At 39.5% G+C, this 22908-nt stretch overlaps 2 protein-coding genes across 3 annotated transcripts; both read left to right on the forward strand.

Moving 5' to 3' along the window:
* Positions 1 to 55: 55 nt before the first annotated feature.
* Rrp46 (exosome complex component Rrp46) lies at positions 56 to 2939 on the forward strand. Its single transcript, XM_074094038.1, has 5 exons — positions 56 to 427; positions 506 to 632; positions 851 to 959; positions 1954 to 2152; positions 2773 to 2939. Exons 1-5 carry the CDS (start codon positions 325 to 327, stop codon positions 2898 to 2900), a joined length of 666 nt encoding a protein of 221 aa, XP_073950139.1. The 5' UTR covers positions 56 to 324; the 3' UTR covers positions 2901 to 2939.
* A 12586-nt stretch (positions 2940 to 15525) lies between these two features.
* Positions 15526 to 21132, forward strand: LOC141432295 (all trans-polyprenyl-diphosphate synthase PDSS2-like). 2 transcript variants are annotated; one of them, XM_074093843.1, is made up of 6 exons: positions 15526 to 15728; positions 17119 to 17272; positions 18255 to 18405; positions 18903 to 19058; positions 19787 to 19942; positions 20575 to 21132. In XM_074093843.1, the coding sequence occupies exons 1-6, from the start codon at positions 15541 to 15543 to the stop codon at positions 21129 to 21131; spliced, it is 1362 nt and encodes a 453-aa protein (XP_073949944.1). In that variant the 5' UTR covers positions 15526 to 15540; the 3' UTR covers position 21132. The 2 variants fall into 2 exon arrangements, with proteins under 2 accessions (XP_073949944.1, XP_073949945.1); XM_074093844.1 differs by having other exon boundaries at positions 15526 to 15717.
* The last annotated feature ends 1776 nt before the right edge of the window (positions 21133 to 22908 follow it).

Below are 22908 nucleotides of genomic sequence, written 5' to 3' on the forward strand. Positions count from 1 at the left end.
TTTTTTCTTTGTTTTTTTATCTTTCACTTTCACTTCTTGAAATGGGACATGACTTGGGTTATTTTGCTTTAAACTTATTTAAGAGCTTCATCAATATTTCATTATTCATTATGAAATTATTTCTTCACCATGAGAATAAAGTTATCTAATGTTGACCAGTGGCTGAATGAGCGTTTTACTAAATTAATCCAATAATTAATTGTCAAACTAAAAAAAACATTGTTGATCTGTCAGATGCACGTGTGAGGTTATGTTATGTTGTTATTATTTCTACAAAATCAAAAGCGGTGTAAAATAGACGAAAATTCGATATAAAATAATACGATGGGTTCAGAAGAAATCAAGTTAAAGGATTTCAAGTTAAAACCTATGAAATGCGAGCTAAATTTTCTCAGTAAATCAGATGGTTCGGCTATTTTATCTCAAGGTGTGTTTTCGTAATGTTTCACCTATTTAACGTATTATTTAGGGTTTAAATGATTGAGGACATATTTTATTATTTCAGGAGCTACAGTAGCTCTAGCTAGCGTTAATGGACCTTTAGATGTGAAGATATCAAGTCAAAGTATTGAGAAGACAACTCTCGAAGTTTTGTTTAGCAGCAAAGGTGGGAAGCCGTCTGTTAAGGACAGGTAGGGTTTTGCAAAATCTGCGTTGTTATAAATTCACTGCTGAGGATTAAATTTTGTTTTTTCTGAATACCACAACAATACCATACAAGTTTGTAGCCTCACTGAACTTAAAGTTGATATTTTGAAGCTGTTTATGTCCTATTTGAAGGATTTCCTTTAATTTTTATAGTATGATATGTTAAATAATGTGACGTTTTAGATGAATCTTGCCATTTTAGGTACAAAGAAAATGTGATCCGACAAACCTGTGAAGAGGCCATCTTGAGCAGCCTGTACCCACGCACTGGCATCACCATCACAGTCCAAGAGCTGGAAGACTATGGAGGGGTGAGTATACCAATTTTATAAATCAGCAGAACTGATTAGAAATGTTTTGTTTTTAATTATTATATTTAGTTAATCTTTTTCTCTAGTATGGTATGGAAATTAACATAAAAATCAGATTTAGAAATAAGTTATTAAATATATTAAAGACTTAAGTTTTTTGCATCTGAGAAATTAATATCATTTGTTTGAACAAAAAATAACAACAATACACACAACCCAATAACACACAATAGTCCTCCTAACGCCCAAGTCAAATTTTTGATTTAGGAACATCAAAATAAGACTGAAGACCTCCTTCATTTTCTTCTGGAATGTGATCAGCATAAGGACACCAGAAACAGGTATCTGGATGGTATGGATCTGTTGAATGGAAGTTTAAATGTGATTCTGAGTCAACCACTTTCAGAAGAAGTGATGGAGATTTATAAGTTCATCGGACGGGCCTTTGCATCCAGAGACTAGTTTTCGGCACATGGGAGAGTGTAACATGTATCTAAGGCTCCCCATGAGGCTGACATAGTCACATTTAGTTTGCTAAAGCCTCGTTAAAATATAAAAAAAAAAAGAACATCAAACTTTATGTCATTTATGATAGAGTTTGATTTAAAATTACAGTAAGTTTATAAAGGACTGGGCGTTAGGAGGTTATACCCCACTGGTCAAACACAATATACACTTGCTGCTGTCAGGAGTAATTGGCAGTAGTGGTTGCGAACCTAAAGCAACCGGTTGCCAAAAACAAAAAAGTTGAAGTTGAAGAAAATGCATCTATTAAGATTTCAAAATCGTAAGAATGACGATTTTATCAATGATTTTCCTAATCCAGATTTCATTTAACTGCTCGGAATTTTATTTTAATGGTATTTTTAAACCTAATGCACACTTCAGGAATTTTTCTTGAGTTTTTTTAAATAATTTATATCAAATATGTTTTGAAGAAGCCAGTACTCAGCAGTGGGTGGATTCTGATGTGATTGATTGAAATATATTCCAGCTCCTCTCGACCTGCGTGAACTGCGTCTGCCTGGCGCTGCTGAACTCCGGCGTGGCGATGCGGCACGTGTTCGCGGCGGTGCTGTGCGCCGTGGACGGTCGCGGGGATATCGTGCTGGAGCCAGCCGTGGAGCAGCTGGAGGAAGCACGGGCGGTCATGAACTTTGTCTTCGATGAGCGGGACAAGAGTCTTGTTACAGGTAAAAGTTTCCATCCATCTAGATATCCTGTTCTCTAGCGCGAAAAAGTTCGCAATCGCATTCATTCTCTTTCTACCCTCGTCTTATGCCGTGTGACAGAAAAAACTAAAAAGGATTTTGATTCCAAGTGTATTAGACAATTAGGCCTCAGGGGTCAGCTCACAAGTCAGCTCAGCTCAAACTCGGTTCAAAGAAATTCATTATCTCATAAGAATTGCTCTCCTAAAGTATACCATAAGTGTTAGTGAGCCTATTCATATAATGAAGCTTAAGATTGCTGGTTCCTTAGGGTCACTCTGGTATTAGGTAAGCAGAATTTTGGTAGTTTTTGACACTCCCTCCCCATGTCAGCAAAAGTAAGCAAAGTTCTATCGTACCTGCTTTGACTTTTGTATGCTGTTGTAAACAAAGTTTCTATCTATCTAATAATGCCATCCATTGCCTATTTTAACTTTTTTTAATTAAAAGAACAAATAATATTATGCTTAATTTTTTCTTTCTTCAACACTAAACAAAAACACTTTCTGAAATCCAACAACTCATCCAGCCAGCGTCTTTACATTTAAGTTCAGCTGCTTATCGACAGATGGCGCTGATTTCAACAATGTTTTTTTTTTCAGGTTTCACAGAAGGCAGTTTCAGCGAAGACACCTACAAGGAGGCGATAGAGCGATGCCGTTCAGCCAGCGACCTGATATTCGCGTTCTATAGGGATATTGTTAGTAAATACTCTAATGTAATAGGATAGTATTAGGTGTTAAGTTTAATAAAGCTGAGTTTACGCTTACCTGCTTTTTTTCTGGCGGCAGCAGGCCGATTGAAAAGTGTGCCCAATATTAGAAATTACTACGCTACTGGCTTCTACCCTTTTTTGAGTTTTGAAAAAGATGTCTACCTATGTTTTATTTCTGACGTCCTTCTATCTACAGGTCGATTCAGGGGAGCTGGCACGAATGGATTGAATAAGTGAAGGAAAGTATCTGTGTGTTACCAATTTAAATACACTTCACACAAATATGAAAATGTCATGCATCTGTCATGACCTACAAAAATGTCTAAGTGACATTACTTTCGTTCAATCCATTTTGTGCCAGCTCGTGAATCGACCTGTACATAGCTTCTAAATTTCATTCGAATACGTTCAGCCGTTTTTATACAGACGCACGCCGTACGCACAAACTTTATCCTTTATAATATTTTATAAGTAGGATAGCAAGATGTTAGGCGTAACGTATACCAATATTACCTTATTACCTTATAAATTTCGTCTTCACCTCCTGAGACCCGGCGTCAAATGTTTAATGCAAGAATTTTAAACTTAATGACGATCAAGAAAAGGTGGCATTTAATTGGACATTATGTGCAAAATATTGTACGCGGGGACTTAGGAGGTTAAACAATGTACAGTATTGTACAGGCAAGGTTGTTTTATTGTTCGTACGTATCGAAACTCTAACTTTCTATTTCGGCAAAAAAACATATTTCGGTCAAACACTAAAAAGTAGTCTATTTATTATTCCAGACGTCCAGCATAGCACCAAAATTTACTTAAATCCGTTCAGCCGTAGCATGGAGTAGTAACTAAGAGACACACGCACGCACATAAGAACTTTCGCATTTATAATCTTAGTAGGATTTTTATTTATGTACCTACTACAAGTGACGTTACCCCGGGCTATAGTTTATCGTATAAATAGAAAAACTGCAAATAACAGAGTGAACCTTTTATTTACCTTAATTACTTTAAAATTTACAACCGCTTGTCGTGAAGTATTTGATAGGCATCACTAGAGTCGCTTATTACAATGAATAAAAATAATAAAAGGAATAATTCCATGCTTTTGCGCATGCCGCCGCTACCGAATATTCCCGAAGTGAAGCGAAACCGACAAGGGCTGGGCACACTGGGGCTTTAGCAATGTTATGTTTTTAAATAAAGGTTCAAACTCACAACATTTATTGACAACAAAAAGAGACTAGCACTGGGAATCGAACCCAGGTCCTCAGCAATCTGTGCTGCGTGCTATAACCCCTACACCACTGCTGGACAGGAATCTAGAGTTCACTCACACATACAAAATTGTATATTATTTTACCTATATTTTATTTCATATTTTGCATTTCAACTATTTTTGTAACTTTTGTTTAACTATTTGTGTGTGTTGAATAAACTTTTTTCATTCATTTTCATTCAAATGTAGAAAAAAGCACAATTTTCAGTTAATTCTTTTTATTTAAATGAAATGAAATATTTATTTTCTGGAATACTATATGGAATATATGTACCTATACATGTACTTATTTGATGATTGGTTTGATGAATTTTTTTAATCCTACTAATATTATATCATAAAGACATAGATAGTATGTTTATTTACGCCTTATCATGCAAACATTATTGGACGGATATGTAAAAAGAAAGAAAGAAAAACATTTATTCATGAGATTTTACAAAGAAAGAAAAAGCAAAACGGAAATCGTGACAAATTTTGTCACAAATATAGACAGCTGGACGTCTGGAATAACACATACATAGGCTACTTTTTATCTGGATGTTCCTACGCGATCGAGATGAAATCTGAAAATCTCAACCGTTAGTTAGGTTTAGGATCATGTATCATGTGGCATGGTAGTATTTAGAAGCCCGCGTTGTAATTTTTGTGAATTGCCGGAATTTCAATTCAACTGTCGATGTCGGATTATGATTGATTTTTTGGTGTCTTTTTGTATTTATTATTTTAACTCAAAATTTGTTACTTTTACGGGTAAGTATCCCGTGAAACCATATCGTAAATACATATTTGGAGTTGAAATAAAAAATACAAAAAGACTCCAAAAAATCAAACATAATTTGATTGCTTAGTAGCGACATCTCTTGTCTGGGTGAGCGGTTAGTTCCGAAAGAATGTGACGTCTGTCGACGCAACATATATGTCGCTAGTGCTGCTGCTTAAGTAGCATAGTATAAATAAGCAACCTGAGATATGTATGCATAGGAAAAATTCGTGTCTAGATTCCTGTCCAGCAGTGGTGGAGAGGTTACGGATTGCTGAGGACCTGGCTTCGATTCCCAGTGCTGGCCCCTTTTTCTGGTTTTTCTGTGCATCCATGTCTCAGTTTGTATTTACGATGTCGGATATAATGGTTTACGTCCGCGAAGCCACAGGTAAAGTCTATTGTTAAATGAAATGAAGTATCCTTGATCTCAGTGTGCTCCGCACCGTATGTCATTGGCGGGAAAAATAAAGCATGATGGCGGTTCGCCGCGATCGGGATGCAAATGGCGGGCAAAAGCGCCGCCGCGCATTTAAACGTCCGTCCGTCGCGCTCTATTTACTCTGTTTACCGGTCCATCCAGGATTCATTTAAGTAGGTATAGCGGTTTGTTTGATAAAGAATGCATACAATTTCTACGACTGTGAGACTAGTAGTTGTCAATCGTTATCATCTCCTAAGTATATAAATAAATATCACGGGACAATTCACACCAATTGACCTAGTCCCAAAGTAAGCTTAGCAAAGCTTGTCTTATGGGTACTTACCTACTAAACAAGGGATAAATATAATTATATAGATAGATACATACTTAAATACATATTAAACACCCAAGACCCGAGAACAAACATTCGTATTTTTCATACAAATATCTGCCCCGATACGGGAATCGAACCCGGGACCTCAAGCTTCATAGTCAGGTTCTCTAACCACTAGGCCATCCGGTTGTCTATATATGTAACTAAACTACGTCAAACTGCTTGGCCTCCTCTCATAGTGAGAGTGGCTAATCGTAATCAGTTACCAGTAGGCATAAGAACTCCTCACTTTAAGGGCCCTTCTCTCTTTGAGGAGTAGGTAAATACCTACGTAAATACAAATAGAATAATGACTAGGTATAAAATTGCTCGATGCCTTAGAACATTACCATAGAGTGTTTAACAGCTCATTCTAACGGTAACTTAACCTGAGCAAGTAATTTAACAGGGGAACATGATCTTAGAAAAATTACATCCAAATTGTGAACCTTTCTCCATTTTTTATTAAAATGCGTACCTACCTATTATTATATGTTAATAAAGTAGGTACAAAAATCTAAATCAAGAAATTAAATGTGCACTTCTGCAAAAAACAATCACAATTTTAACAACCTAATTTAATCGTGAACGCACCGTAAATCACGATTGTCGGAACGCAGCCGAAGGATCAAAGATGGCGGGGCGACGTTCATCTTCCCGCGCATTTGCATTCGCGACATTCCCACGGTGCGTCTTAACTTAATTCTGATCTCTAAATTAAGGCGTTTGAATTACTTTAAATTTTAAACTTTAAGGACGTCTTGTAGGCTTTTTTAAATCTCGATTTAAGGCTTAAACTGACAGTTCTTGTATGGATCTGACAGGACTTAAGACCACTTAAACCTAGATTAAAAGCCTGCAAGTGGACGTAAAACATTAACCACACGTTAACTAAACCTAAGTAACGCTCAATTTTGTTTCTGCGTCGTACCTAATAGGTTCCTAAGTAGATATAAGTTAGCTTATGAGCCTTACGCATATTCCATAATAGGGTTCTGTTTTCTGTACGTCAGTGGCAAAAACCTTTATAGGATCACCTTGTTCTGCCAATACCCTCGTTCTCGGGAATGCGTGGAGATACCTATAAAGCTGAAATTAATCTCAAGTCAACTACAGAGGCCAGCTTTCCCTTAGATAAAGCAATGAAAAAAATCATCCATGTCAAATGACCCCGCTTTGGTCATTTCCTCTGCTATCCGGATGGGTATGTTGTGAATGATGTTTTTCCATCGTATTTTGTCTTACTTTCTCAACTAGCTTACTGCGGTTTACTAATTGAGAAAACAAGATAAATGCGAACTTATCCGACAAAATATCCTCATGATGGCCGTGAAACTGACATCTATGCTTTGGCGAACGCATGTAGCTTTTAATAAATGTATTTAATACCTCCAGACCTACCCTTCAATACCTACCCGGAGGCAGGCACCGGACCGGCCAGGAGACGGTCGCCGTACGACCGACGGTAGTGCCGTATTAGCATGACTAATAACATGCTGCCATTATACGGTGTAGCGACAGCATAACCAAATATAAACTCGATCCTAACAGTCCTTCGAGAATCAACCCGTAGAGGATTTTTTTTTATTCGACTGGATGGCTAACGAGCAAGTGGGTCTCCCGATGGTAAGAGATCACCACCGCCCATAAACATCTGCAACACCAGGGGTATTGTAGATGCGTTGCCAACCTAGAGGCCTAAGATGGGATACCTCAAGTGCCAGTAATTTCACCGGCTGTCTTACTCTCCACGCCGAAACACAACAGTGCAAGCACTGCTGCTTCACGGCAGGATTAGCAAGCAAGATGGTGGTAGCAATCCGGGCGGGCCTTGCACAAGGTCCTACCACCTGCAAAGCATAACAGCGGGACATCCAGAAAAATAAAAAAATGCAAACCATATCGTGTGACTTAGGTATAAAAAAAATAAAGGGCTGTTCTGAGAAGCTCAAAGACTTATATGTACCTAGGTATTTTATTTTAATTTCTGTACCTACAATTTTGGAGATACGAGTACATAGTTTAAGAATTTTCTTGGTCGAAAATTGACCATTCCCCCACCTTCTCTACGAAACTACTCCTAAAAAAAAGAGCGTACTCCTACCTTAAAGGCCGGCAACGCACTTGTGACTCTTCTGGCGTTGCAGGTGTCCATGGGCGACGGTAATCGCTTACCATCAGGCAATACGCCTGCTCGTTTTCCCCCTATACCATAAAAAATAAAAAATAAAAAAACTACTGGACCTGAAATTGAGAAATTACAGAAAACATATTTATACCTGTTGTTGAAATGTTTTTAATAATTACAAAAAAAATGTTGTATTTTTGTAAGAACTATTTTGATGTGGCAACTTTCTCGTGGCTTCCGAAAATTACACGACGTTGCACTAATTAATTTTAAAACACACAGAACCCTGCACAGTGGTTTCAGATTTCTTCACCTATAGATCACAGAAAAACCTATTATTTATAAAACAAATCTTCTAATATTATAAAATTCTCGTGTCACAGCTAGTGTTTGTAACCAAACTCCTCCGAAACGGCTCGACCGATTATTATGTTTTGTGTATATTCGGTAGGTCTGAGAATAGGACGTAAACTAGTTTTCATACGGTACTTCTAAGCAGACGGAGTCGCGGGATACAGCTAGTATATTTAACTTAACGTAGGAAATTTCCGAAATGTCTTGAAAAGCACGATACTGCGATAACTCACACTTGCCCGTTTTTAACCCCTGACGCAAAAAGAGGGGTGTTATAAGTTTGACGTCTATGTGTGTCTGTCTGTGGCACAGTAGCTCTTAAACGGCTGGACCGATTTGAATCCGTTTTTTTATTTGAAATCAGGTTTACGGGTTTTCTAGCGATGGTTCTTAGACATAATGTTTCATCAAAATCGATTCAGCCGTTTTTGAGATATTTAACTTTGAAGTGGCAAAGTGGGGGGTTTTCCAACTTTGTATTGGTTAGGTTATCTATTAACATGACCATGATACGTCTTTAAAATATCTCGCACAATACCTACACAGTTCTGCTAACCTTCCTTGCAGCACGATAGAGTACCTACACGCAGAGTTACAACCAACAAGCCCTGCGATTAAGTCCGCCCCCCCACTGCGGCGCCTCCTTTATTTTTACAAGACCCGCGTCATGGCTACCTAGGTTATACGCAAGTTATTGACCTTAGAACACATGTAACATTACCCGAGTCCATAAAGTTTGCGTCTATCAAACACAGGGAGTCTAGGAGATTCTTCCACAATATTTGTTGAGGTTATTTGGTTAGTTTGACGGAACGCCCCTGTAAAGGTTTTTCGTCGGAATAAGCAATCCACGACCCCAATCCAAGTAGCCGTAACCAGCGTTACCTTTTACGGGCTAGCAATTTTTTTTGGTGCTGTTTATGGTGCCCCCCCCCCCGACGTATCCCCTAAGAAATTGCTTAATTTGCTTATGGGCTAATCCGGCACTGTGCAAAAATATCTGATAACTCTATACATGTCTAGGGCTGGTAGGTCGTGTCAGAATACATATTTTTGCATGTTCCGCTGTTGCAGATATATATATACAGGTGATTGTACACTTTGAATATCGATCGCGTATCTGACAAATTTAGTGAATTTCCAATTTTTACTCCAAATTCGTTGAATGTGATTGATCTTACAATTACAGTTCATGTCACAATTTACAATAGTACAGTCACCACACGCGATTGTTGAGCCACTTGCCACTATGCATAATTTAGCGGTGTACATAGCGTCACTACTTTGAAAAAATGTCGTATCTAAAATCAATATGTCAACAAAATTGAACCTTGACGTAATGTTCATAAGGTCTACTCAGAAAAATTATCTACTTTGAGATAAGAGTTTTTTTTAAAGTAGTGACGATAGTAATAATATTACCTACTGTACTCAGCAGCACAAAATTTGGCCCACTCTACGTATTAAAATTTAGCCCACTCTATAAGTACATACTAAAATTTGGCCTACTCTACATACTAAAATTACCTATAGGTAACTGCATTCATTTGAGGGCCAGATTCTTTGCTGCTCAATATATTTTAAATTATCTGAATATAATTGACTGAAGTTCATAAAGAAGCCATTAAACCAACCAACCTGTAATGCTGAAGTGCAGATGCGCGGTATTACATTTACGTGTCGTTTATAAGCGGATTTACTTCGTCAACGACGAAATGGCTAAAATATTTACTTAATTACAAGATATTATTATTATTACACATCTCTTCCCGAGGATGTAGTCAAAGACGACTAGGGGACCTACCGTCACCGCACTGTTTTCCCAAGAAAGTTATGAAGGTCTAAGTACTAGGTGTCGAAAATACAAAGTGAGACATGGATGCACAGTAAAACCAGAAAAAGAGACCAGCGCTGGGAATCGAACCCAGGTCCTCAGCATTCCGTGCTGCGTGCCATACCCCTACACTACCACTGGACAGGAGTACAGACACTAATTTCTCCTATGCACACATATCTCAGGTTGCTTTTTTACTACGCTACTTAAGCAGCTCAGCACTAGCGACATCTATGTTTCGCTCTCATCGAGAGACGTTATATTCGGAACTAACCGCTCACCCAGACAAGAGATCTCCAAGATCAAGATATCTGGTTTTTCTGTGCATCCTTGTCTCAGTTTGTATTTTCGATATGGTTTTACGGGATAACCGTAAAAGTAACAAATTTGGAGTTGAAATAAAAAATACAAAAGACTCCAAATAACTAATCATAGTCTACTAGGTGGACTACTGCTAATCATCCGGCGACCATGCCACTCTGTCAAGAGTGTAGTTGTTGCAGGGAAATGGCCAAATCAGTTGAACAAATCTGTAAGGCATGTGATCAAATCACGCAGGATGTTAAAATGGGGAATTCATTTTATCATTTCCCTGGAAAAATCAGTAATTTGATCAAAACCTAAACCTGTTTAGTGAAATGACAAAATCAGATAAATAGGGCAACTCGTTTTTTAAATTCACTAGATTTGTTTAGCGATTTGATAAAATCCCTGTTGCACGTCAGTGACTTCGCAAAGTCGAGTCGCTCAATCATTTTACTTGACCTATGTACTTGACACGTTTAGTGACATGATAAAAATCTCAATAAAAATACCTAACCCAACAGAGTCGCTTCCGCTCATCCAACCGCAGCTGTGGGTTGGATGGTGACCCGTAGGTATGCCTGTACGAATCTATGATTTTACTAAAAAATAAAAATAGATTCGTTCGATTGCTCCGGACTGGATCCAAATCCGCATCTCCACGAATTTGCGGTAGGTAGCCGTTTACTTACAGACTATAATCCTCGGGCATCGGAGAAGTGTGTCCGGCCTTACAGGACACGGAAACATGAGCACTACATGTTGCAAGTATAGCGGTGACCACCGCCGCTCGGACCGGCGCCCCATGCGGTGCGCCTGCGCACTTAACGACGCTGTAAACCGCGTCGATTTATAGGGAGAGCTAAATTAGGTACAGGTACTCATTCTGAAGGTATGTTATGGTTTAAAGTTTCAGGCCCAGCCCAGGGGACATAAATAATAAAAAAAACCTACCTACGTATTATACAATATAAATTTTTTTTAGCTTTCATTACTTAAAAAAAATGCTTAAATTTAGCTAGGTACCATTATTTTGCTAACTTAATTCAGTTATTGTTAAAATATAAAATGAACTAATCATGCAATGCAAGCATGCAAGAACCCCTCTTAGGTAATAGCGAAGGCCTTCTCCAAATTTTTATTGCTCTCCTTCTTTAGCTAGTTTCCATTCTGTCTCTACCTGATAACTTTGCTAGATTCCATCTTCCCATTCCCATTTTGCTGTTGGTATTCCTCTCTTTCTAATACCTACCTACCTTCTGGGCCCGTCCATGATATTATCCTGGCTGTCTATCGGTCGTCGTTAATTTTGACTACCTACATGTCCTGCCCATTGTCAGTTCAGCGTGTTATACTATACTCAAACGAATTCCAGTCGTTCCAGTGAACCTGTTTTGCAAAGTCTAGCTATTTGTGTACAAGAAACACATATTTAACTAGTTATACAGGGCAACACATAGGCTGTGTTAAACAGAACTGGCCGTAGCAAGCTTTATTTTAGAAAAAAACAATAATTTCAAAATTGGAACGTCGATTTACGACCGCGCAGACCGGTAGGCGCGAGCCACGCCCCGCTATTATGTTTTTTTATCGGTCGCGTTCGAATTTTGAACACATAGGAATTAAAAAGCGATTATCCAGCATACATAGTAAAATATACCCCCTGTTGAAAGGGGTGATTGTTTCTGAGTATTTTAGACATGGGTAGTTTGAAAGTTTAAATTTTTGGAATTAAGGTAGACGTTTTTAGGGTTACCTCACAAGGAAAAAACAGAACCCTTCTAAGATCCCTTCGTTATCCGTCTGTCAAGAGTAGGGTTGCCATAAGGAAATAAAAAAATGTACTGATAAAAATCCTGGCATCACTCTAAAAGCCCTGTCAATTTGATTAATAATTGAAAGCAAATAACAAAAGCAAGAGCGCAGCCAGCGGTATCGGCAATTTTGAAAAATTATATTTAATACTCGCAAATGTGATGAAAAACACCGAAAAATATTGTATGTCGCACGGGTGGTACTAGAATTACGAACATCGACTCATTAAAGCCCTGTCTTTGACTTCGGGTTTCTAATAGACTCTCGTTCGTAATTCCTTATTTACCGCCTTTAAGATACAATGTACTATTAGTGTAGTATTAGTGAGGGGGACCATACGATACTAACTTTGTTTTCGAATTTCGTTGTAGCCCCCAGGAACGCGTAGAGGTGTCAAGCTGAAATTAATATCAAATACAGTGCCCTTAGTGTAAGTTTTTGGTTACAAAATACGTCTCGATCGCGTTCGCGTTACAATCTCAATTTGTACGGAAACACGAACATCGCAAACGTTCCGCTAGAGGCGCTGTTCGTGTTTCCATATAAATTGTGATTTTAACGCGAACGCGATCGAGACGTATTTTGTAACCGAAAACTTACACTAAGGGTATTGAGGTCTGCTACCCCTTAAAGCAGCAAAAAAAAACTTCTAAGTCAACGCAATCAAAATAGAGAGTCCTTAACCCTTTTCCTGGTATTGTATCATATAAGATACATAATTTTAGATCATCCTTTTGTATTTTTTTAAAGTTTCTATTTATTTTTATTAGCTCTATAAGAATCCACGAGGCTTGAATTCAGTACAATGAGAGGTAATGGTGGAAAAACATGAGAATGAATATTATCTATTTTTATATCGTAGTTCAAAAACTCCAAAATCAAATCAGCTGAGGAGCAACATACAATAAAAAAATAAAACTATAGAAACCTTCCATACAGCCAAAGTGATTAAAAACAACATTCAATGGCGTCGATTAAAGGTTGTACGTGATTATTAGAATAAACCTCAATGCATGCTTTTTACGTAAACGTATGCAGGTGGTAATTATAAGGCGTTATTAAACTCTTTGCCTTAATGATAGCCTGAGCCGCGATCTCAAAACGATTCGAATTTAAATGATTAAAAAAAAAAACATCCAAGAGCGTGTCGGGCCCCGCATTTTATAGGGTTCCGTACCAAATTAAGCAAAGCTATTGTAGGTACTATGGATACTAAGTAGACAACGGATAAACATACTTATATAGATAAAGACATATCTACTTAAATACATACCGAGAACAAACATTCGTATTATTCATACAAATATCTGCCCCGGCCGGGAATTGAACCTGGGACCTCAAGCTTCGTAGTCACGTTCACTAACCACTTAGCCATCCAGTCGTCAAAAGGTCGAAGGTCGCGGGTGAGCAAAGTAACGCCTAATTCAATAAGGTTTCTATTAATGAATGAAGCCATCTGGTTAACGAAAATAAAAAAAACACGGTGATTCATACAAGTATTTTGGGATAACCTCAAGACTCGTGTTTAACCCCCACGCATAAAGAGGAGGACCTAAGTTTAACGCCAATGCCTGTGTGTCTGTATGTCTATGGCATCATAACTCTCAAATGAATGAACCGATTTCGATGCAGTTTTTTACTATATTTCTTAGCTATATTTGATAAAAGATAAAAGTCAATTCAGTCGTTTTTGAGATATTGAATTTTGAAATGACAATGTCAGGGTTTAATTTTTTAAAGTTGATTAGGTTTTTTTCCATATCGTCACGAATAAATGTTTTCTCTCTTTCTTTCATTGCGTTTAATCCTGTTCTATTAGGACGCCCCGCTGGGCCGCGCCCGCGCACTCGTTTTGTTGTTAATTCTGAGCAGCGTGCCTTACCGGTGTTAGTCATTAACCGGTCCGTCGTTAGGTTCTTTTATATAGGTACTAAGGGACCCTAAAGGGGAAAAATTAAAGTCTATGATCAAAAGTAAGTATGTACTTCGCAATGTTCATCCTTTCTCAAAAACTAAGACCGAGAAAACAGTATTAAAATCCGTTGCCTAATTTAATAGATCTCAGCGTAGGTACATACTAAATAGGTATGTACATACCTATAAAGATAGACGGCGGGAAGTGACTTTATTTTATAATATAATACCTATGTAAAGATGATAACTAATTCAATGAAATATTAAAAGTGTGGAAAAATAAGTCGGGCCCTGGAGGGAAACTACCTTAAATCCTTAAGTTGAAGACATTCAACAAAATGAAAAGAAACAAAACTGCATTCAAAATTTTCTAAAACTCGCTTCCTCGCCCGGGACTCGAACTAAAAAAAAAAACACTCGCTTTTTTATTACTTATACTAATCGATAGGATTATTATTCAGGATAAAATTTCTCTAATAAACATTTGGTCTTACTCTCGTCTGTACATGCAGAATACATAGATATAAGAGTACTAAAGATAAATAGTAATAAAGATAGGTACTAAATAGTTAGTACACAAGTTCTTTAATGAACATTACCCAGTATTTACTGTTCACCTTCAACAAGTAAAAGACACGTAACAGTTCTCTTATCTCTCCAACATTCAACTAATAATATCATTTTTCAACAAGATGGTGCACCTGCCCACAACAGCAGAGTTTCCAGGGTTTACTTCAATTAAAATTTCAATGTCTGGATAGGTACAAACGGGACGATTAGATGGTCTGCAAGAAGTCTTGCAGGACTTCTTGCAGACCACTTCTGCAGAATAGGTATTATTCATGGATATCTTGTACGACAGACGAGAGTAAGACTAAAAGTTTGTTAGGGAAATTTTATCCTGAATAATACATAATCCTATCGATTAGTATAATAGAATAGCGAGTGTTTGTTTTTTTAATTTTAGTTGGTTCGAGTCCTGGGCGAGGCAAGCGAGTTTTAGAAAATCTTTGAATGCAGTTTTGTTTCTTATTAAAAATAAAGGAATGTCTCCTTTAAGTAAAATGAGCCAACATAAGGATTTAAGGTAGTTTCCCTCCAGGGCGCGACTTATTTTTCCACACTGTATACTTTTTCTAATAGAAAGTACCTAGCCCAAATCGTTAGAAGACAAATATTTTCATTTCAGGGCAGCATTTGGCCCAAATCCTGTCTTTTTGCTTTGGCTCATTCGAAACATCAATAGGTTTTGTTAAAACTCCTTTTTGATTACTTTCTTAACTCTTTGCTCCGTGTTTTATTCTGTCTGACAATATTCGTTTACAGACTGACCAACTTATCTGTGAATCCAAAAAGTTTTAATGTCGTTCGCATAAAGTGTAGTATTGCTTGATCTGATTCACAGATACGTTGGTCACTCAGTAAAAGTTGATGAAAAGGGCTGACGTGACCTGTAAAATTTGACAGCATGCGTCCATATCACTTCATACTCATATACTTAGCTTATAAGTTTATCTGCAACATGGCTACATGTGCTATTCAAAAAATTCCCGTGAATAAGCTTGCATACACCAACATAAACATAATCACAACTCTGAGTGGTTGGAAGACCATTGGAATACTCACTGCCCCTATCTACCCATTGGTATGCCGAAGGTACTTTGGGATTTTATTAGGTATAGCGTTTACCGTAATGTTAACCGGACGGTAACTTTGACCCATAGCAGGGCCGTCTTTCACCTATTAGAAGCCTTCGGCACAACATGCTGCATTCTGTATAAGCCTGATTTTCAGGCGTGAGTGTAGTAGCCACCGGTTATCGTTTGGTAATGGAAATGGAGTAGGGATTACGGGGCCCAATGCGTCGTTGGGCCCTGGGCACGTGCCCAGTGGGGAAGAGGGGCCTGCCCATAAGAAAACCACATAGAAAAAAGTCCTCTTCCTCCTCTTCTAAACATGGGTGGGTTTACGTGAGCCCAGTGCGGGTTCAAAACTACACGTGGCGTTGCTTACTTCCCATGTTGCTTCCTCCCCGAAAAACTCATGTTAAAATTTTAAATCTAGTCTGCGTATAAATTATGAAAAACTCAGAGATGAAAGACCGGTCTGGAATCCACGATCCTCTCCTTACTTGATCTGCTACAGGCGCAACCGCTAGGCTACAGTAGCTTTTTACAATTGTTTATTTTATTAAAGAAGTTTACAAAGTGGTCGTCGCAACTGGAAGCCAAACAAGAGCCGAGGGGCTAGCCGCTTCATCTGAACGGCGGCTGCGGCTCTACTGAAGCGGAGACGAGCGGAGCGGAGAGGAGACGTGTAGGGACCGACCAATCATATTAGTAGAATCCACATCTCGTCTCCGCCTCGTTATCTTCAGACGTGTAGAGACTGGTCGATCCCTTCACGTCTCCTATCCGCTCCACTCGTCTCCGCCTCAGTGGAGCCGCAGCTTTAGAATCGCTATTCAATAAGAGGGTGACAGCCTTTTTGGCATGGGGCTTTTAGTTTTGCCATGTCTGTCCGCAGCTAGCTTAGAGATTGTTAGTGCCAGAAAGCTGTAATTTTGCATGATTATACACATTGGCGTGCATTGGTTCGATTTGGTTGATTTCAGGGTAGACGTTGGTAGTCTCCGCCGCAGCAGGGTGTCACCAGCACGAGCGTTGCCTTCCCTGCTGCCTTCAATGCAGACCATAGGTTTCTCTGCCTTTTCCCAACTCACGATTGTTTCATTTGCCAAACGTTTCATTTCCCAACTCACGATTTTCTATGAAACCATGTTTTTTCGAAACTTTCATAAAACAAACATAACCTACGTGTTCTAAAAAACCATAAGAAAATACACTGAGATTTTTTTTTGTTTTGGAGAAAATCGTGAGTTGGTAAATAAACGTTTGGCAAATGAAACATTTGGAAATCGTGAGTTGGGAAAAGGTTGGATAGACCATAGGACTTTAACAACGTGGACAATAGTGGCAATTTTTGTTTTTTTTGGTATCGTTGCACACGGCCATCGATTTAATGTTCCTGTCGATAATGGATCCAGACGCAAGTGCTCCCGGAGCCAGGACCCGGAGCTGGACTGGCGCGAGGTGGTCTCCGAGGCGGAGCAGATGGTGGGCTTCCCCACCTCCTTCCTGAACCTGCGCTGGCTCTTCAACGACGAGATCGCCAATACCGCCGTGCATCTGAGAAAGCTGGTCAGTTGATTGTGACTCTATTTTTAACCCCCGACGCAAAAAGAGGAGTGTTATAAGTTTGACGGCTATGTGTGTCTGTGTTTGTCTGTGGCACTGTATCTCTTAAACGGGTGAACCGATTTGAATGCGGTTTTTTTTATTTGAAAGCAGGCTTTCTAGCTATGGTTCTTAGACATGTTTTATCAAAATCGGTTCAACGATTTTAGAGATATTGAACTTTGAAGTGACAAAGGGGTTTTCCAACTTTTGTTGGTTAGGTTAGGTTATGTGTAGTTAGGTAGTATAGGTAGGTACTATCCTAATCTATACTGAGCAGCAAAAAATCTGGCCCTCTGTATGCAGTATACAATAGGTAGTTTTGTATGTACCTATTGTAGAGTGTACCAAATTTTGTGTGCTGCTGAGCATAAATACTGGGTGATTCCGGAGAAGTGAACAGGACCAACCCTACAGCCTGAGTTATTGATTGGATCGTTCACAATCATATTTAATTATAATCTACTTCATCACGTCTAAACCACTGAACGAATTTAGATGAAATTCAGTATACAGATAGTTTAAGTCCCGGGGAGGACATAGAATAGTTTTTACCTCGGAAAATTGCATAGTCAATCCCGCGGGATAGCAATAAACGAATTCTACGTGGACGGCGTCGAAGGTAACATGCTAGTTTAGGTATATAAGCTAGCCTGCGATTCCGTCTGCAACGAATTCGTTTAGCTATCCCTGGGGAACTATCAAATTATCCGTGATAAAAAAAAACCTACATGTACCTATTAGGTACAGTCACCAGCACCAATATCTGACACAACAAGCGTGCATAAATATCTTATGCGACTCTTTTTCTAGGGCCGGAAGGACGTGTCAGATATTTTTGCACGCTCCGCTGTGGCAGATATTAATGCTGGTGATTGTACAAAGATTAGGACAAATAGTATAAACGATATAGGTCCCGCCACAACAACCACCTCTCTGTCATCAGGTGGCGACAAACCACCCCCTCCTTAAGTCGGCGAAGAACCTGCTGATCGGGTCTAAGAGCAACCTGCAATCCGTAGGTCTGATCGTGCTGCTCGTGTCCAAGGCGGCCGGGTTCAACTCCCGGGACTTCCCGCGGGAACAGTACGACACGGGTAAGATATCTACGGGTAGATATAAGTACTCGGGATAGATAACGACACAACAGGGTACGGCCCGGGTGCACGGAAAAAAAGATGTCTTCGATTAAGACAACGTACCCTTGGTCAATGAAGTGTTTTTATTGATTCATGAAAAACACATTTCTCGCCCATCTCTGGTTGGTTGAAACATAGCTTGATACCACCACGCGTTGCTGTGAAAAAAAATCTGGACGGACAACAAAGTGACCCTAAGTTTAAGGGTACCTTTCTTCCTTTTGAAGTACGGAACCCTAAAAATAGTAGGTAGGTATATTATCTACCATCAGCCAAATAATGGTCTATCAATTTTTAATCAAGATCCTATCAAATAAATATGTCGCTAAAGTCAAACTTTCAAATTGACAGACACGACGTCTATTGGCATTACTTATTGTTTTATGACATGCAAGCGATTATCAACTTTAGGGTGGTACCGCACATATTTGGCTGATGGTACGTGATTGTTCCAGGAGTATTGCACTCGCAACGCGCTCTAGCAGAAATAGTGGAGATGAAACGCACCGGGCACATGATCCACAAGACCATGGCCAACCTGCAGGACAAGGAGAAGATCGGAGACAAGTTTAAAGACCTGCTCTGCGGAAATAAAATCGTGTTGTTGACAGGTAGGTACAGTCATCTATCTGCGTATCTGCAACAGCGGAGCGTGCAAAAATATCTGACACGTCCCACCGGTTCTGGAAATAGAGTCGAATCAGATATTTATGCACGCTCGAAACTCGAAGTTCGTATCGTACCGTATCCTTCTCGCTCTCGTATTAAACAGTATAAGTGTCAGAGGGATCGCACGACACGAACTTCGAGTTTCGTAGTAGCTCTGCTGAAGTCAGAATTGGTGCTGCTCTGGACTATAGGTACAGCTAAAGGGTGTCGATGTTTTAGTGATTTTTTAAAACCCTCCTCCCCGTGGTGAACCATGTTGAAGTTTTAGACTAATTCCTCTCACACAACAAAATATATGTACGAGTATATGTATATATATTATTTTAGTATGTATGTGTATTTCCTTGGTAAGTAAATTAGGTATACTAGCGATTGGTAAGCCGAATTAGGCAGTTGTCCAGGCAGTTGTCGCAGCGGTCCAGGGTAATCGTTTTTAAAAGTACTCAGTACACGACCCTTTGATTAAGTAGCCATTAGTCGCTCTGAATCTACAACCACCTGTATTAATATCCGCCACAGTGGAGCGTGCAAAAATATCTGACAGGTCCTACCGGCCCTAGAAATAAGCTGTATCAGATATTTATGCACGCTTGTTGTGTCAAATGTTGGTGCTGGCGACAGTACCGAGGTTAAGCGTGTTCACACAATTTCAAGTTATTATCGTCCTCAGGTGACTATCTCCTCGCCAAATGCCTGCAGCACCTGGGTGGTCTGCGGAACAACGAGGTGACGGAGCTGATCTCCACGGGCCTTCGCGATCTGGTCGAGGGGGACTTCCTTGGCGACCGCAGCGCGGACAACGGGCCGCTGCCCTCGCGGCCGAGAGGTGGGTGGGAGGGGTTTAACACGACTACATAATGACACTAGCTTCATGTGGGAGTAAATGATTGGATAGCTATTTATCTCGTGGGATGTCGACAGATCCCTTGTTAGTACTTACCTCTATAATCTTTAAGGAACCTCTGCCACAAGTCTCTAACTTTAGTGGCTAAGGTTGTGCGTTGTCTTTCCGTCACATTACGTCGGCTAAGGGAGTAAACCTGCTTAATCCATTTGATTTGCTGCTTCATCAACAGACTGGAATATCATTTTAGGAACCTACCTATTTTTCGAATGGTAGATCCTTGAGACAGGTCTATCTAAATCGCTGCCGCTATCTTCCCTGCTAATCCTGCCAAACAACAGTGCTTGTGCTGCTGTGTTCCAGCGTAGAGAGTATCTAAGGGGCTCGCTCGTAAAAGCCCCTAAAAGAGCTCCTAAAAGACATAGAGCTGGTGAAATTATAATGGCACAGGAAGCTCTATCTTGGCATTCGATGTTGGCACCGCATCTGCAGCAATCCTCTGGTCTTACTGTGACTGCTCACTTCCCAAGCCCCATTTGTTCTTTTCCCGCACTCTATCTTATAATACCTTCTTTCTAATGCTAAAAAAACGAAGTATAATGTTATTTTAACAGCTGAAAACATCGTCAAGCCATATGACTGGGAAAACGAGTTCAACTTGGACAAGCTTGGTGGCAACGAATTCCTCGGGCAAGGGAAGGACGAATGGGTGTTAAGGACCATACTTCAATCCGGTAGCTTGCTTGGAAAAGGTTGCCAGGGTGCGATGAAGCTGGCCTACAGAGGGGAGCAGACGGAACGCGACGCCTACGTATTAGGAGGCCACCTGGCCTTGATGTGGCAACTCTACCTGGACGTAAAAGACTTCTTCATTCACCCACATTCCTTCTCTCTTGTGGGCGCGCCTGTTATCATGGCTCTGTGGGAATACCCACAGATTTACGGGCATGTTTTTGAGGCCAAGATGGAGAAGAAGCCTATTGAGCTAAAACAGCTGCATTATGTGGTGAGAAGCACGAGGTGTATGGACTATCTTTCGGGGCTGATGGATGAGGAGTTGGCGGCCATTTTGAAGTACAGCGACCGGTTCCCGGTGGATGACGCTCGGTGCGCGCTGCAGAAGATGGCACGGAGTATCCATGGGGAGACCATGCAGTACATTGAGAAGTGAATAAAGGATTAATATAAAATGCTACTGTTTTATTTACTTAAGTGCTCCAAGTAGACCTGTTTATTAACCGACTTCAAAAAAAGGAGGAGGTTATCAATTCGGTTGTATTTTTTTTTTTTTTTTTTTAATGTTTGTTACCTCATAACTCCGTCATTTATGAACCGATTTCAAAAATTTTTTTTGAGTTCGTCTAGGAATGCTTTCAATTAGGTCCCATAAGCAGCAAATTAGGATCTGATGATCGGATCTTAAGGAAATCGAGGAAACTCTTCAAATATTGTAGGGACACCTATGGTAATTTGGATATATTTGGTGAAGTGGAACTGAGGATGAAGACCAGATTTGACCAACGGAACTACTACTATCAATAACAAGTATTTCACGGGTTAAATTTAAATTATCATGATTAATATACTTACCTAGATAAGCGACTAAGAAGAAGCTGTTAATGATTCTTTCGAACTGATCTGATGCTGAAGCCAGAAGGTAGGCGACGGAACTCTGTTCGTAACTAAGTCGTGTTTGGGCTTACTGGAATAGTTGTGAGATGTTCTTTGGCTACGAATCACTAAAAAGTGAGAAATAAAAAAAAAAAATTAACAAAAAAGTAAAACCGACTCCAAAAAAATAAAAAATAACAAAAAATGGAACCGACTACAAAACCCTTGAAAATATTTTTCTAGGTAAGTAGGTACGTACTAGCTCGAAGTCGGTGACTCAGCACGACCCAGCAGGAGGGATTGAAACCCATAGTATGTAGGTGAAGTAGACGACTATTGTGAATTGTCCCACTCCTGCTGGCTCGTGCTGAGGCACCGACTTCGAGCTAGTACGTACCTACTTACCTAGAAAAATATTTTCAAGGGTTTTGTAGTCGGTTCCATTTTTTGTTATTTTTTTTTTGACATTTCCACAGGTCCACAGGGTCCTGCCGTGAAGCAGCAGTGCTTGCACTGTTGTGTTTCGGCGTGGAGAGTAAGACAGCCGGTAAAATTACTGGCACTTGAGGTATCCCATCTTAGGCCTCTAGGTTGGCAACGCATCTGCAATACCCCTGGTGTTGCAGATGTTTATGGGCGGTGGTGATCTCTTACCATCAGGAGACCCACTTGCTCGTTTAACAATACAATACAAAGACTCTTTATTGTACACCAGACATAGTAAGCGATACAGAAAACAGATACACAGAAAAAAATATTACAAGGTGAGCAATAGGCGGCCTTATCGCTTAAGAGCGAACCACTACTTAACTTCCAGTCGAATAAAAAAAAAGGTAGTTTCTGATATAATTCAAGCTTATTTTCAAATATAAAGTAAGTACTGACGATTAATTGTGTATATGTGCAATGTAAATAATAAAATGTAAGAGCTGGTTCCCACTTGTCGGATGACGGGCCCGGATTTTAATCTGATGTTCCAGTGGCAGAACATTTTACACGAAGCTATTTACACTTGCCCAACGCTGATTTTCTATAGAAATGACCGATATCCGACATGAAACGGATAGTAAACCCGACAAGTGAGAACGGGCTTTCAATGTCTCAAGTATTTTGAGTTAAATTTCAATCGGTGGACATATGTGATACTTTTGTACATATAAATATAGAATAGAATATGAACAGGTGACACAGGACTCGGGAATCCCATTAAATTTCACTCGATCGGAAAATGAACTACGAAATATTTAAATGATGATCAGGTGAAATAATTTCAAATTACCGTCCGTCAATCAGGTGTCAGACAGTCGATCGGATCATGATTATTCGATATGAAATTA

The sequence above is a fragment of the Choristoneura fumiferana genome, chromosome 11 (genome assembly GCF_025370935.1).
Source record: "Choristoneura fumiferana chromosome 11, NRCan_CFum_1, whole genome shotgun sequence".
Lineage (NCBI taxonomy): Eukaryota > Metazoa > Arthropoda > Insecta > Lepidoptera > Tortricidae > Choristoneura > Choristoneura fumiferana.